At 45.5% G+C, this 14771-nt stretch overlaps 1 protein-coding gene across 23 annotated transcripts in view; it reads right to left on the bottom strand.

Annotated features, from left to right (window-relative positions):
- The window catches only part of GNB1L (G protein subunit beta 1 like), an 80672-nt gene that overhangs the window by 31875 nt on the left and 34026 nt on the right, over positions 1-14771 (bottom strand). For 16 of the 23 annotated variants that reach the window (XM_088660095.1, XM_088660089.1, XM_060269276.2 and 13 more), the window contains one exon: positions 868-1008. In XM_088660095.1, coding sequence (XP_088516221.1) covers positions 868-983 — 116 coding nt within the window. In that variant the 5' untranslated portion in view covers positions 984-1008. The remainder of the gene's footprint in view (positions 1-867; positions 1009-14771) is intronic. The other 7 variants (XM_088660090.1, XM_088660080.1, XM_088660078.1 and 4 more) reach the window with 1 other exon arrangement.

The following is a 14771-nucleotide window of genomic DNA, read 5'->3' as shown; positions in this document are numbered from 1 at the left end:
GATGGGAGGGCGTTCTGCAGGGAGGGCGCCACTACCGAGAAGGCCCTCTGCCTGATTAAGATATAATGGAAAGGGGGAAACTACATGGCAGGAATAAAATATGCAGCTAATTTTCGAAGTACAAGGAACCATGAAAGGAGAAGAAGGGAAGTCGTTGTAAGTACTGTTGTATATTTAATGGCGGAAAATGTATATCTGAAATTTTAACCATTTTTTTTAAAAAAGTTTGAAAAAGAATACAGAGCTTAATACCAAACATCCAATTTCAATTCAATTCTTCATTGCGGTCCAAAGACCCAACAAACAGAGTTCAATGCATACATTCATGGCTCATAAAATACTGTATTTTTCCGTGTATAAGACGCCCCCATGTATAAGACATCCCCTATTTTTAGGGACTCCAATTTAAGAAAGTAGGGGGAAGTTTGCCCCGTGTGTAAGACGACCCAGAGTTTTCCCACATAATTTTAAAGTAAAAAACCCTAACCTTATACAGTGGTGTCTCGCAAGACGAAATTAATTCGTTCCGCAAGTCGCTTCGCATTGCAAAAATGTCGTCTTGCAAAGCGTGACGAAAACCAAGGAAACCGAAACAGAAAAAATAAAAATGAAAAATGAAAAAGGTCGTATTGCGAAGCACGGCCATAGAAAAAATCGTCTTGCGAGGCACAAAAAAAAATCGCAAAACCCTTTCGTCTTGCGAGTTTTTCGCTGCGTGAGGCATTCATCTTGCGAGGTACCACTGTATACGGAAAAGTACGGTACATTAAAAGCAAACAAACTGCCAAGCAGATCGTAAGACTATGCTTGTTTAAGACTTTTTTTCTAATATAATTTGATCTCTGATCCTGACACTCCCATACTCACCCAGAGAAAAGAATGGGAACTTCCGGTTCTGGATATGAACAGTGAAAGCACAGAGCATTGACTGCATCAGTTGTTCCCCGCAGAACGTACTGCGGATCTGGAGACGGCAGAGCCATTAAGGCAATAATGTATTAGAAGCTCCTGTAAGAGGGGGGGGGGGAGTCAACAGGAAGCACAAGGCACACACACACACACAGTTACTGAATGGAGAAACAACCAGCTATTGACATACATCATCATACATATGTCATTGATCAGGGGCGTGGAACCTTTCTTGGCTCCATGGGTCAGATCCTGAGAAGATCCTAGCCTGGCGGGCAAAATCTGATGGGTGGGTGGGGCCAGCCACCTGTCAATCATGCTTTCATGATTGAGAGCATGATTTCATGCTCCCAAGTCCCAAAGCTGGGAATTCAAAGAGCCTCATCGATTTCCAAACAGCCCTGTGCAGTGCTTTAAAATAAAGCATCTCTGGTGCCCATCAGCTGAAAGCCAAAGCCTGCTTTCCCAAAGCCTGCATTCGCACATGGGTCTCTACCTGCTCCAGGTGTCGGGATGTGGGGCAGATGGACGTGGCTTGTGGGAAATGGCCCCGCAGACCAAATTTGAACCCCTGCCTGGCACATCTTGCCCATGGGTCAGAGGTCCCCCACCCCTGCCATAGATGGAAAACTCTGATACCCATACTTTTACTACATCCCCAAAGCTTTGGTGAATTCAAACACCTCAGTTTAACAGAAGTAATAAACCAAAACTGATATTTGGGCTCGGGGATAGGAGAATGAATACTCCTAGCCAAATTACGCCCCAACACCTATTGCTAAATGTTGAAACACCCCACCACCACCACGATGTTTCCGGGGCTCACTGTTGGTACAGCACCATTTCATGAGAAAATTGTCAAACTGTGGCCCACAAACCGCTGTACGGTATATTCAAAACACAGGCCAACTACCGTGTTTCCCCGAAAATAAGACCCATAAAATAAGCCGTAGCAAGATTTCTAAGCATTTCCGCAAATGTAAGCCATACCCCGAAAATAAGACAATAAGACAACAGCTCGCTGCCCTCTGTCATGCCGCCCCGCGCCCGGAGCCCTTCCCACTGGAATAAGACACCCCCCGAAAATAAGCCATAGTGTGTCTTCTTGAGGAAAATAAATATAAGACAGTGCCTTATTTTCGGGAAAACACGGTAGATCTTTGTGAGAATAATTAAGGGTACAATCGTATGGCATCCCAGAGGTCACAGGGTGTTTTAGGTCTCCTTCATGGAGGGCAGAGGGCGAGATCTTGTTGGGATGTGAATAGATGCTAGGAGTGGATATATTTATTAGACATTATGCCTCCTTCCCCATGTTTGTGAGTTCAGCAGAGTGCTACCCCTTTGCAGCTTAAAGAGGAGCTCATACAGGCTAGTTTTAGGCTGCTTTGACTGCATTTTATACCGTGTTTCCCCTTTTTTAATACATAGTCAAAAAGTAAGCCAGGGCAGGGTTTTTAAGCATTTGAGACATATAAGACATACCCTGAAAATAAGCCATACTTAAGTGCCGCGCGGCGCAAGACCACCAAGTGCCCCAGCCAGCTAGTGGGACCCAGCACGCCGGCCGCTACAGGAGGAGGAAGCCTGCCGGGTTGGGACAGTGCCCGGAAGCGGCTGCGCAGCAGCCGATAAAGCATGCAGCAGCCGCACGGAGCACCGAGGGCACAAGCCAGCAGGACCCAGTTCCTGCAATGCCGGCTGCGGCAGGAGGAGGAAGCCTGCCGGGTCGGGTCGGCGCCCGGAAGCGGCGGCGACTGCAGCGCTAACAAAGCGCGAAGCAGCGCCGCACGGAGCACCAAGGGCACGAGCGGCAGGAGGAAAGAGAGGCTCGTTACTTGCGGCACTTTAAGAGAAACGATCTCCACATTCCGAGCTTCCCTTTTGCGCGTGCATGCGTGTTAAAGCCCCAGTCGGTTCACTCCCCGCTTCCTCATCGCCATCCCTCCCTTTCAAATGTTGCCTCGGCCCCACAGACCCCTCCCTGGCCATCTTCCCCTAAGTGCGGTGCTGCTTCGTGCTTTGTCAACGCTGCAGCAACCGCCGCTTCCAACAAAGCGCAAAGCAGCGCCGCACTCTCTCTGTGTGTGCGCGTCCGTCCGTCTCTGTGTGTGCGCGTGCGTCTCTCCCCGTGCGTGCCTGTCTCTCTCTGTGTGCGCGTCTGTCTCCCCCCCGTGTGCACGCCTGTCTCTCTGTGTTTGCGCGCGCGTCTCTCCCCCCCCCCCGTGTGCACATCTCTCTCTGTGTGCATGCGTCTCTCTCTCTCCCCCCCCCACTCCACAATTCCCTGTTCAGGAGCTGAGTGAATGCGCGTCTCTCTCTCCCCGTGCGTGTCTGTCTCTGTCTCTCTCTGTGTGTGCGCGCGTCTGTCTTCCCCCCCGTGTGCACGTCTGTCTCTCTGTGTTTGCGCGCGCGTCTCTCTCTCCCCCCCCGTGTGCACATCTCTCTCTGTGTGCATGCGTCTCTCTCTCTCCCCCCCCCACTCCACAATTCCCTGTTCAGGAGCTGAGTGAATGCGCGTCTCTCTCTCCCCCCCCCCACTCCACAATTCCCTGTTCAGGAGCTGAGTGAATGCGTGTCTCTCTCTCCCCGTGCGTGTCTGTCTCTGTCTCTCTCTGTGTGTGCGCGCGTCTGTCTTCCCCCCCCCGTGTGCACGTCTGTCTCTCTGTGTTTGCGCGCGCGTCTCTCTCTCCCCCCCCCGTGTGCACATCTCTCTCTGTGTGCATGCGTCTCTCTCTCTCCCCCCCCCCACTCCACAATTCCCTGTTCAGGAGCTGAGTGAATGCGCGTCTCTCTCTCCCCGTGCGTGTCTGTCTCTGTCTCTCTCTGTGTGTGCGCGCGTCTGTCTTCCCCCCCGTGTGCACGTCTGTCTCTCTGTGTTTGCGCGCGCGTCCCTCTCTCTCCCCCCCCGTGTGCATATCTCTCTCTGTGTGCATGCGTCTCTCTCTCTCTCCCCCCCCCCACTCCACAATTCCCTGTTCAGGAGCTGAGTGAATGCGCGTCTCTCTCTCCCCGTGCGTGTCTGTCTCTGTCTCTCTCTGTGTGTGTGCGCGTCTGTCTCCCCCCCCCCGTGTGCACGTCTGTCTCTCTGTGTTTGCGCGCGCGTCTCTCTCTCCCCCCCGTGTGCACATCTCTCTCTGTGTGCATGCGTCTCTCTCTTCCCCCCCCCCCCACTCCACAATTCCCTGTTCAGGAGCTGAGTGAATTCACAGTTGAATCTTGCTTCAACACTGATGTTTACAATATACCGTAGTATCCTGCACTGCAGCTGAGGGCTAGAGTAGGCAGGGCAGGTGGTGTGACATACACAACATGAAACTTCCAATAAAGTAGTAAAGGAACTGACAGTTCAAATGTGAAGATTGTAGAGGCAGACTTGGCAAACTCTTCTGTGAACTGTCATGGCATGTAATCTGATGCTTTTGGAAGCATAAAGTGGCTCCAGTCGGGTGTACATTTGCCCAATGGGGAAGGTAATGGTATCTTCCTGGGCAATGCTGCTTACAGATGTTCTATGGCCATAGGGTGGTTCAGAATAGCTTCATTTCATTTTCTGCTTGTTTTCATATCTAAAAAGCACCGTCTGGCTTTTTAAAAAACTGACGTCCCCTCCCCGTCTAGTTTTGCCAAGAGACCCACTGCAAATCTGGAGGAGGAGTGGCTTTGGCGGGCTCTGAATAATCTCTCTCTCCCTTTCTCCTGGAGGAGGATCTGGTGTGTAGGACTTACAAACCTTCAGAGACCCAGCTCTTGGGGGGGGGGCTTTTGGACACCACGCTTTGCCTCCCCTCCGATTGGGAACATTCTGGCATCACAGGAGGTGGCCAAGCGGGTGGTGTCACTTCCGCACCGCCCCCCGCAAGACTTGGCAATAAGATATAGTGATAGGCGCAGTTCTGGAGGGCACCAAGGAAGAGGCGAGGCTGGACACTGCGCCTCCGAGCAACAGCTCCAGCCCCGCCGGCAGCACCCTTAAGACAGCCCTGGATAAATGTGCTGTAGATTGCTTTACCATACCGGTACTTATGTGGTAATAAAAAAATAAGACACCACCTGAAAATAAGCCACCGTGTGGTTTTTTGAGGAAAAAAAGTTATAAGACGGTGTCTTAAAAAAGGGGAAACACGGTAGATTCCACAGATCTGACCTCAGAACGCTTCTTGCAGAACCCTCCACTGCCCTTACATTACCGACATTGGAGCTCCAATATTAATAGAGGCAAAAAAAGAAGAAGGGTATGCTTGGGGCTGACTGGGTGTAGGCTTTGAACCAAAGGGCCCAACATCTTTCCATGCTAAAGCCTTTCTGTTCTTTATAAGGGAGGGACAATGGGAAGGAAATATGAAGTTTAAAAAGTGCCCTCCTCCAAGGGATTGGGGAAAAGGCCACTCCTTCTTTTTCGCTATGCTTGCCCAGAAGAGCTTTCGAAATTTCGGATCATATGAGCCAGCTCCGAGGAGCTGAGGTCCCTTTCTGCCCCCATAAAATATTTGAGGGGGCTAGGCCCCCCCAAGATGTTGGGCATTGCCATTCAAATACAGTGGTACCTCGGTTTAAGTACTTAATTGGTTCCAGGTGCCATTCGCTCCCCGAAAAGTACTTAATCCGAGCGACGATAGCGCGAGTCCGCGGAGTACTTAAACTGAAAGTACTCAAACCGCAGCGGACTTAAACCGAGGTATGACTGTATTAAGTGTGCAAGAAATCACGTGATCAATTATATGGGTCGGAGGTCACTTGCCTCTCCCCCCATATTTTATTAAAATTGGCACCCCTGTTTTGGATCCCCACAACCCACCAGTAGGATTCCTCTGCCCTCAAGCCTCAGTGGGCTTGACTTTTGAGAAGACATGCCTAAGGTTTTGCTGCGGAGTATGTTTCATTTAAAATAAATATACACTGGTACCTCTACTTACGAATAACTCTACTTACGAATGTTTCTACTTACGAATGGAGCTCCGTCCGCCATCTTGGATGCGGTTTAGATAGGATTTTTTCTAGTTACGGATTTTTAGATAGGGTTGCTTCGACTTACGAATTTTTTCTCCCAATGCATTCCTATGGGATTCGACTTACAAATTTGTTCGACTTACAAATGTGCGTTCGGAACGCATTAAATTCGTAAGTAGAGGTACCACTGTATCCATATATCCATGATTTGATCTGGGATGTTTTTTTCCTCTGGGTATTTCAAAATTATATTTTCTGAGCATTCTCAAGGACTTAAGACAGATATTGCTTTTCGTATGAAAAAAACAACAACCTCATAGCATCATGTGTTTTTATTTCCTGTATACTGCTTTCCTTTAAAAAATAAAAGGTAGGAGATATCATCATGATGGATGTCAACTACTATGAATCTGTCAAAAGAGTTTGTTTTTAATGTTCCCTGAGATGGAGACTTCTTTAAAAAAGAAGAAGAAAGCAGCCAAGGGTTCCTTTTCTCTCTCTGCCAGTTGCAATCAAGTATCCCCAAAAAGAACCATATCACACCGACGAAACTTTCAACCCAACAGAAACATGTCAACCGAGATGCGAGTCCCGCTGATTGCGGCAGGATTTATTTGAAGATAAGCATGCTTAGGATCACGACTTTAGTGTGTCATGGGAAATTAAGGTGATTTTCATCCCAAATCCTAGTTTAGAGTTTGGATTTTCTCTCTCTCTCTCTTTCGTCGTTTCATTGCTGCATTGAGTTACATTTGAAGGGAAAAGATCGATTTCTGTCAGGGGTTTTTATGTGGCATAAATCCTGGCAGCTTGGATGCTGTATCTTGATGTGTTTCGTGTAAGATTTCATAGAATCATAGAATTATTTGCTTTTGTGGTTCTTGTTTATTTTACTTCGGTACATTGCTCTGAGATATTTATTGTTGCTTCATTATGTCCCTTAAAATGTGGAATTATTATTATTGCTGTTCTCTAGTCGTAGCGGTTTAGTTTTGGATACAGAATCTGTGCAGTGGTACCTCGGTTTTCGAACAGCTTAGTTCGTGAACAACTTGGAACCCAAACCCTGCAAAACCAGAAATAGGTGTTCCGGTTTTCGAACTTTTTTTTGGAAGCCGAACGTGCTCCGTTTTGAGTTGCCCCTATGTTTCCTGTTCTGCTGTTAACTTGTGTACCCCCCATTGTAAATCAAGCCTTCCGTTTCCGATTGCAGTGTTCTGAGGTGATATTTGGAGCTTTTGTTTTTGCTATTTATTTTGCGTTTATTGTTTTGAGGCTTTTTCGGTTAATTTGTTTTTGTGACTGTGTTGATCCCAGTTCAGCTACTGATTGATTGATTGATTGATTGACTGACTGACTGATTGTGTGACTTCAGAAATGGATAAAAGCCCCCCCCCCCATCCAAACAGTGACTATCATTAGTACAGGTAAGAAAATAATTAATTTTATTTTTTTTATCATCTACAATACTGTTTTATTTATAGTACAGTACATTGTTTATTGCTTTCATTTTATGGATCAATGGTCTTGTAAGATAGCAAAATTCATGTTAAACTGCTGTTTTAGGTGTTGTTTTTAAAAGTCTGGAACGGATTAATCTGCTCTGCATTACTTTCTATGGGAAAGCACGCCTTGGTTTTAGAACCTTTTTGGTTTTGGAACAGACTTATGGAATGGATTACGTTTGAGAACCAAGGTACCACTGTATTGTATTATTTTTATATACAGGCGGCGACCATTTTGCGCAGGGGTTTTGCTCCTGGCCCTCACGTGCGTCAGTGGAGAGACCATTGCTCCCTCTTCCAGGTCCGAAACGACCGGCACAAAACGACACCGTTTGAACAAGATCGCTTCCCTCAATGCTTATAGCAAACTTTCTCTTTATTCGGATGCCTTTCCAAAAGGAACCATGTTGTGATTTCTTCCACAGTCGCGTCAATACCCTCGCGAACACCTTCAAAACAGGGGCACGTGCATGCAGTGTTCTGTTTGCTCGAAAGACGGCAACTTTGCAAAAACACACCCAAAAGGGTGTTGTCCTTGAAGCAAAAACACACAGCTCTGAAGTTTTACAGGAGGAAGACGGAGGCAGAATGGAGGAGAGAGTCACCCCAGAGGCTATCTGGAATTACGAGGAAGGATTTAATACCAGGTTTTTCTTTTTTCTTTTTCACACTTCTAATTACCGACACACAAGCGTTTTGCTGACAGAAGTAAGGTTTGTGTGTGTGAATCTGGGGAGGGTTATTAAGCTGGCATGAAGCTGGCGCTCCAAATGCATGTCTCTACACGGGGAGCATCATGGAAGATTCTTAGACACACAGCACATGGGGAGGGAGGGAGTGGGGAGTTAATCTCAAACATACGCCAAATCCATTCATAAATAAAGCTGAATTTCCTTTTTCTTGCCAGAGAGCTCTTACCGATGCAAAGAGCTACTAAGGTGTGTTGTGAAAGCCTTGTTTTCCATTGTTTCATTTTATTTGCAACCTTCCCATTGTTGTTCAGAAGCCAGTCTCTGCCCCTAAGTGAAATAGGGCACACACCATATACGCACCAGGAAATGGTGTACATTTCAAGCCTTGGCAGGATTAGGCTCTGGGCAACTGAATTCTGGGCGCCATGTGCTTTAACTCACAGATGACAGCCTTTTCCTGGAAGAAGCCCTCTACACGATGTGCTGTCTCGCCAAGTTTGGTTTAAAGATAAAGGTAAGCCGAGAAAGGCAGCAGAGGCCTCACAGTTTCCCATCAACAGGTCAACTGGCCACAGACTTCCTCACTGTGGTGAGATGGGCTGAATTTCTATTTAGCTATTTTCTGTGGCAGCCCCATAGCTGTTGAACTCCCTCCCTGCCATTGGCACCAACTCTATCGGGTTGAGGACAGCTCAGCCCCCACAGCGTATGTGGGGATGAGGCTGAGCCCCCGTAATCTTGAGGGGCTGGACTCTGCCAAGACTACCCGCACCAGCAGAGGTCGTCACTGGGGCTCCCCACAGCGGCAGAGGGCCTCCCCAAGCCTCATGGCCTCCTCTCAACACACACATGCGGCGAGCCCCCCCCCCCCAATGTTGCATGGAACTTGGAGCCTCTGCTCCTCGCATATTTGTATCTGGCACCTTCAGTATGCAGCAGGCATGTACAACTCCCAAGAGACTGAGATTTACTCCCAGTATAAAAAAACTAGCAGTGATCTACCCATTGTCATTGGAGATGACTCTTTAAGGAGTCATGCAAGTCCTGGATATACAAAACCGGCAAAGCACTACATACTGAGTAGCTTCTTAAGCCTCGGGTAGTGTAGGAACACGTCATTTTTCTGGTGGCACTGAACCCCTCCATCAGGCAGACTTGAAAGTAAGCTAAAACCTTCCCCCCCCCTTTGTAAGATACTGTAATGGGCTAACTAAACACCCGGGATTTGCACAGAAAAGGATTATTGCAAAACCAAGAACCTCAAAATTCACACTGGTGCTGTTTAATGACTGTTCTCCTTAATGCTCAACATCTGTGCCTCGAAACGACCCATTCTTCATTCCCATTCTGCTAGAAATGGTTTGCGTAACTTGAAAAATAGCAAAAAAGCAGGGGAGTTGGGTGAGGTGGGGGGGAAATAGGTGCTTTGGTAGCAAGCCTACACACACACACACACACACACACACAGAGAGAGAGAGAGAGAGAGAGAGAGAGAGAGAGAGAGAGAGAGAGTACTTAGGAGTACATGGCTCAGCATGGCAATCAAACTATGCCAATGTCTAAAATTCGTAGGGGTGGGCATATTTCTTTTAAAAAGCTCTTCCAAGATCAACGGAAAGGAAAATAAGAGTCTAAGCAAAGAGTCTTCAGAAATGGTCTGCATACCAGTGGAACCAATTTCAGGAGGAAGAGAAATTCAAAGATAAGGACCATTCAGAGAGTGCAAAGACCTGGACAGAAGTGAGGTTAGGTTTAATAAGACTTGCTCCAGAAGGCTGGAGGCTGGAGCTGTCATTCTCCTCCCTTCTCCACCCACTTTTGTGGATTCCTTGAGACAATCTGTTCTGTATCTGTCGAGAAACATCCATGCTACACACAATCCTGTGTCCACCTAACCTGGCAGTATTGAACTCAACAGGTCTTACTTTTGAGTAGATGGGTACAGGATTGCACTATAAAAGAGATATTGTGTGTGTGTGTGTTGTGCCAGCACTTTGAAGATCAGCCTGCTAATTCTTTAATCTTGCTTTCCTTTGTAAGGAGGGGCACCTGGTGGGCTTGGAATTTCCAGAGAATAACAGGGATTTCATATATTTGATCAGTAGCACACCTGGATGTTTCAAATACTTTTGCGGCCATAATTATGGCTGCACACCTGCTGGTTTGAGTCCCCCCAATTGGTTTGCCAGATGTACCTTGGAGAGATTTATTTCTGGTATACCTGACAATCGGTTTGTTTGTTTTTCCTTGGGCACCATCTCATGACTATTCTAAAAGTGATTAGAAAAACCATACTTTTGGGTCTTGGCTCTAGACATCGGGATTATTGGGCTGGAGGCAGCCAAGACGGAGGGGATCGCATGATATTTTACCAGCAATTTTGTTTTTGCTTGAATGTGCGATGGAAATGCAAGTGACAGGAGTGGGAGCAGGAGAGTTGCTGAATTCTGCTGGAATTTTTCCTGTGGGAAACAGTTAATGTGGGTTGATGTTTTTTAAGTTGTTCTTTTTTTCTGGTCTGACCCCACCCGCCCAAAGATAATCTTTCTAACATTTGCATATTTTTTTATTTTAAAAAACTATTAACAATTAGGAAATTTTGTGATTACGTGGCGAAATGAGAGCTTTGGAGTTCCATAAATACAATAACAAATGGTAGTTTCTGGGTTGGTCTGGGATTTGAAGAACAGCAACCAAGGTACGGCAATTAGATCTTTTTTCTTCCCTGCTCCGACTTGTGTTTCTGGATGTAAAAATGTGCCTGCTCTGAAGGCATATGGTACAGCAGTTTTGCTGACTACTCAGCAGGTCCAGATCCGGCCAGTGGCTGGATGGGTGCCTGAGAACCCTAAACCTGGCATCCCATGATGGAAGGTGGGCTACAAATGAATCATAGGGGTGTCTCCAATGGCTCTACAGTGGTACCTTGGTCCTCAAACGCCTTGGTTCTCAAACGCCGAAAACCCGGAAGTAAATGTTCTGGTTTTCGGGGGGAAATTGGAAGCCGAACATCTGATGCAGCTGTCAGCTATTGTTTCTGGGGCACCTGCACCAATCAGAAGCTGTGCCTTGTTTCTTGAACATTTCGGAAGTCAAATGGACTTCCGGAACGGATTAAGTTTGGCGCCTATTATTTATTTTATTATTTATTATTTATTTTGCATTTTTGTTTTTGAGGCCTTTTAGTTTAATTTGTTTTTGTGACCGTGTGGAACTCAGTTCAGCTACTGATTGATTGATTGATTGATTGTGTGACGGCGGAAATCCAAACAATGACAATCATCGGTGCAGGTGAGAAAAAAATAAATAAATTTATTTTTATCGTCTACAAAATTGTCTTATTTATTTTATAGTACAGTACGTTGATTATTGCTTTCATTTTATGGATCAATGGCCTCGTTAGATAGTAACATTCATATTAAATTGCTGTTTTAGGGGTTGTTTTTAAAAGTCTGGAATGGATTAATACATTAGTTTCTATGGGAAAGTGCGCCTTGGTTTTGGAACGCCTTGGTTTTGGAACGGAGTTCTGGAACGGATTAAGTTTGAGAACCAAGGTACCACTGTACTTAGATCCACTGGTTAATGGCCATGACTAGCTTTGGTTCCTTAATTTCAGTGGGTCCACTCTAAATAGGATGTAAATGTACACAATCCATTTAATCTGAGTTGGACAGGATCCTGGAGGTCATCTACAACCCACTGCTCAATGCAGGATTTAGGATCCACAACATCCCCAAACAGGTGGCCATTCACAATGAGTTTATCTCCAGTGTGGGCAAGCCTTTCAAGGCAGCGTATTCCATTGTCAAAACAGCTCTTCCCATAAGGAAGTTCCTTGTAATCTTTAGCTGAAATCTAAAGATTAGGAAATTGAAATTTCCACCCACTGGCTCTAGTGCAGCAACCCAGGTGAAGTCTGCTCCACCTTCTGCACTACAGGCATCCAGATATTCAAAGGCTTCTGCCCCATCTCCCCGTGAAAGTCCCTTCTCCAGGCTAAACATGGCCAACCCTTTCAAATAAATGCAGAAACCACCAAGTCCGGCAACCTTCACTCATGAGTGGCCAGAGAGTGAGTTAAACTTATGGCCTCTATCTTTTTGCATGTACCCATAACCTAGTATTCAGAAAATTGAAAGGCAGGATAAAAATGATTAATCCCATGTTTTAAAATTGCTGAACTGTGGTTTTTTTTTAAATGATGCCACATCATTTTAATCTGCCACATCATTCATAAAATGCATTGCATTTTTAAAATGTCTGCAAACTAAATTTTTGTGAAGGTATTTTAAAATAAGATAAAGAAGAAGAAGAAGAGTTTGGATTTGATATCCCACTTTATCACTACCCTAAGGAGTCTCCAAGCGGCTAACATTCTCCTTTCCCTTCCTCTCCCACGACAAACACTCTGTGAGATGAGTGAGGCTGAGAGACTTCAGAGAAGTGTGACTAGCCCAAGGTCACCCAGCAGCTGCATGTGGAGGAGCGGGGACGCGAAACCGATTCACCAGATTACGAGTCCACTGCTCTTAACCACTACACCACACTGGCTACAGGACCCCTGAACGGTTAAGTCCAGTTGAATTCAATATGGGGTGCAGTGCTCATCTCTGGTTTCAGGCCGAGGGAGGCAGCGTTTGTCCACAGGCAGCTTTTCAATGATCAATACAGAAATCCCACCATACACCTACTGTAGACATTTCTGCTTTGAATTCTGCTGACCAAGCTTCTTTTAATTCAAATTCTAACTTGTATTCTCTCCCCCCCCCCAAAAAAAACCCAACAACACACACACTCCAGAAACATGTAAAAACTGTTTGTGAATGGCATTTGGCATAAGAGAAGGACATTGGCCACATTAGTCTCGCTGCGGAAATAATATTCTTAACTTAAGCCTGACAAACACACACATACACACACACAATTCTGATGGCACAGTACAGTGGGAATGATTCAGCTCCTAAGAAGACACACACACACACATTCCAAAAATGATGTGTATTCTTAAAAACCATTATTTACAGCAGTGGGACTTGTTTGCGAGCTCCAGTGCATTACAATTATGCCTTACCTTTCCGGCACACATGAGTGAGTGTTTCAAGGAAGTCTCCCCTTCCAGGCACAGACCAAACTCAGTTCTCCTTTGTTCCAGAAAGTTTGCAGCATCAAATAGATTGTCTATGTTTTAGCCCAGGGCTGGGAAACCTGTGGCCCTCTGGATGTTGTTGGACTCCCATTCCCATCACCCTTGACTGTTGCCCCATGCTGGCAGGGACTGATGGGAGTTGGAGTCCAATAACTTCCAGAGGGTCACAGATGTTCACCCACCCTTGTTCTAACCCAACACCTGACTCCTTTGCAGGTAATGATGCCTACTATGCATCAAACGAGACTCGGTGAAGTTACCTTAGCCCATTAAAAAGTCTGTAATTGGAAAACATGCTGCGATAAGGATTACTTTGTTTTATAAACACTACTAGTCTTGGTTCAGGAGTCATATGAAAGGACATGACACTGTTGCCTTTGGAAGTTTTAAGCAGACATTAAGAATGTCATCAAGAGATTGCCGATTTTTATCATCCGTCTGTACGATAATAGCTGCTACTCTGTACTTGTCATCACCTCTGTCTTGATTGACCAAATGTATTTTTCTAAACAGCCTAGAAACAATAAATGCTGCCAGCACCCTGCATTTTAAAACAGACACTAGACAGGCTGTAATGACCACATCTTCTGTTCATTTAAACATCCATCAGCAGCTCCACCCTATATGGAAGACCAGGGGCAGGAAGCAATTAAACACATTTATTTATGCAAACCAGAGTAAAAGTTAAAACCACACCCCACTTCAGCAGGGCCAATCTGGGGAAACCATGGTTAGCACTAACTGGCGTTGCTTCCAAACCATGCTGAGTGTTAACCATTGTTTGCCAAATTAGTATGCCACAGCAAACTATGGTTAAAGGAAATGAGAAATCGACATGCTAGAGGATGTATATGAACCTATATCACATGCCTGATCCTACTTCACTTGGTGCCCTGCAGATGTTTCCATCAGCCCCAGTCAGCATGGCTAACAGTCAGGCATGATGGGAGCTGTAATCCAAAACATCTGAAGGAAGCCTCCTCTAAACCATGGTTTGAAGGATTGTCTGCATTAACCTAAGACATCAAATAAACTATGAGTTTAAAACAGCAAGATATGAGACCAAGTTACTTTTTTCAGTCACCTCTCTCACTGACCACAAACAGGCAAATAAAAAAAAATAAAATAAAAAATAGAGTATTTTACTTTGGGTAACTAATGTCCTATAAGGAAAATCACGCTGTATCAAATGTGACTTTCAGAAAAATTGGAATCTGAGCTGGTGCCTTGAGGATCACTTCCAAATGCTTCCATCTGTGTGTTGTGAAATTTCAACTATAACTATTTTCCATATGAAAACACGTATTCAGCATGGGAGCAAAACTAAGAGTGATGGTAATTATTTTTAGGACACCGAGTTAGCATATGGATCTCATTGCCATTTATATATTTTAGTCAGTGAAACAAAAAAGTGCTATTAATCAATATGTACACCCCATATATTAACATAAACATTCATCATTCTAATACTCCCGGTGTGTCACAGTGATAATTTTTTTCCAGTCTTTCATTCTGACACATTTGCCTTCAGCTATCAGCTGGTTGACCTTTCCGAACACAGTAAAA

This window comes from Zootoca vivipara, chromosome 16, assembly GCF_965207765.1.
Source record: "Zootoca vivipara chromosome 16, rZooViv2.hap1.1, whole genome shotgun sequence".
NCBI lineage: Eukaryota > Metazoa > Chordata > Lepidosauria > Squamata > Lacertidae > Zootoca > Zootoca vivipara.
The sequence above is the reverse complement of the archived record's forward strand: the minus strand, read 5'-3'. Positions and strand labels throughout refer to the sequence as shown.